General features: G+C 57.9%; 1 protein-coding gene across 1 annotated transcript in view; it reads left to right on the plus strand.

Moving 5' to 3' along the window:
• Nucleotides 1-439: 439 nt before the first annotated feature.
• Nucleotides 440-1,713, plus strand: part of TMCO6 (transmembrane and coiled-coil domains 6) — a gene marked incomplete at its 5' end in the record, with an annotated part of 5,176 nt that continues 3,902 nt past the window's right edge. Inside the window, 4 exons of the mRNA XM_010178811.1 lie at nt 440-564; nt 825-934; nt 1,073-1,256; nt 1,581-1,685. Of these exons, the coding sequence (XP_010177113.1) occupies nt 440-564; nt 825-934; nt 1,073-1,256; nt 1,581-1,685 (524 nt within the window). The remainder of the gene's footprint in view (nt 565-824; nt 935-1,072; nt 1,257-1,580; nt 1,686-1,713) is intronic.

Consider the following 1,713-nt stretch of genomic DNA (forward strand, 5'->3'; position numbering starts at 1 on the left):
AAACAGAGCCCCGACTCCCCTCTCCTATCCGGCCACGGACGGGATGGTTGGCACCTGTGGGCTCCCTGCCTGCGCGGGGAAGCGTTTTACAGCCTTTTAAAAAAATACAGTCCATGGGTTTTCTGCCCTGTATGCCCCATCTCCTCAAACACCCCCCTGCGGTTTGGGTTTTCCAAGGTCTCCCCAAGGTAAAAGCAGCCTCGGATCCCTCCCGCTCCCCTGGTCCTCACGCCTCTGTCCTGCTCATGCCGGTTTGCCCTGCCATGGCTTCGTGTGTTGGCAAGCGCCCGACCCCACAGCCATTGCTTCACGTATCCCTGCCTGGCTTGCACAAGGAGGAACCGGCAGTTTCTCCCTGTTAAAAGGAATAAGGGTGTTTGGTGGGATGGAAAAGCCTCTGGACCTGGGCAGGGGGTGACGGGAACCGATTCGATCACAGCTCTCAGGAAAGCCCGGCGGCAGGAGCAGTTGGTCAGCAAGCGGCTCCTGCGGGAGGACACTGCAGCAGAGGAAGGAGGACAGGATGGAGCAGAGACCGTGGTGGACCCTCTCTCAGAGGATGAGGTGAAGAGTGTGGTGTTCTCCGTGGTGATGGGGGTCCCTGGCATCTTCCCCAGCCTCTAGGCATGTGGAGGAGTCTGGGTTTGGGAGGTGGAGGTGGGTTTGGGAGCGCTTTCTGAGTCACTGCTAGACACAGTGAGAAACTAAGGTTCTTTGTGACCATCTGAACTCATGCCCCGGGTTTCTTTGCCTCTAGGATTAACGGGATGAAATCTTAACCCTGGCACTGCTTGCAATTCACCCATCTTGTAATTTTCGGACAGGTTCTTGAGCTGCTCAGAGGTGTGCAGAGGGGTTCAGAGGACAGGAGAGGATCGCTGAGCCGCCTGCGCTGGGCTCTGCAGAACAAGGAGACTCAGCAGAAGTTTGTCAGGTCAGCCCAGGTCTGCACGGCTGGTATCAGGGGCACATCCAGAGTGGCTCTTTGTCCCAGTCGTGTGTTGGTGAGCTGGTGTGTGGTGAAAATTGAGAAGGCAGGAGGTGACAGCAGCCTCTGTCTGTGTTCCACCAGGCTGGACGGCAGCATCCGGACGCTCATCGGGCTCTTCACCGGCAGCCTGGCTGACGTGCAGATGGAGGCTGCCCGCTGCCTCCACGAGCTCTCCCACTCCAGTGACCCTGCTGTGGCTGAGGCGTGTCTGCCGGTCACCTCCTATCTCCTCACCTACCTCTCGGGACACAGCGTTGAGTTCACGGTAAGATCCGTGCCTGTGTTTTTCAGGGCTCTGGTGCCGTTGGGTGTTGACCACTTTTGGCCACCTCAGCCTAACGTGGCTCACTCAGGAGTGCTGGTGGGACAGGGCCCTCTGGAAGTCTCTAGTCCAACCTTTTCCATGGGGCAGTGCTTGCCCAGGGCAGCGTGGCCAAGTCTTGGAAGAACGGAGACCCCTTTCATCACCAAGACCCCCATCCCGACACCAAGAGGAGTTTGGTTCCATCATGTTTGGGAAGCTGGGAACGGGGTAGCTGGAGAGTGCAGCAGTGTCCACCTCTATTTACCCCTCCTGGGCGTGTTTCAGGAGCTGTGTTTGTACACATTGGGGAACCTGGTTGTGGAAAGCGAAGCCGTGAGGAAACAGCTTCTGCCTCAGGGTATCATTCCAGTGCTGGCATCCTGCATCCAGGTGGGTGAAACAGCTCAGCCCCGCTCTT

Source organism: Mesitornis unicolor, unplaced genomic scaffold (genome assembly GCF_000695765.1).
Source record: "Mesitornis unicolor isolate BGI_N332 unplaced genomic scaffold, ASM69576v1 scaffold36172, whole genome shotgun sequence".
Lineage (NCBI taxonomy): Eukaryota > Metazoa > Chordata > Aves > Mesitornithiformes > Mesitornithidae > Mesitornis > Mesitornis unicolor.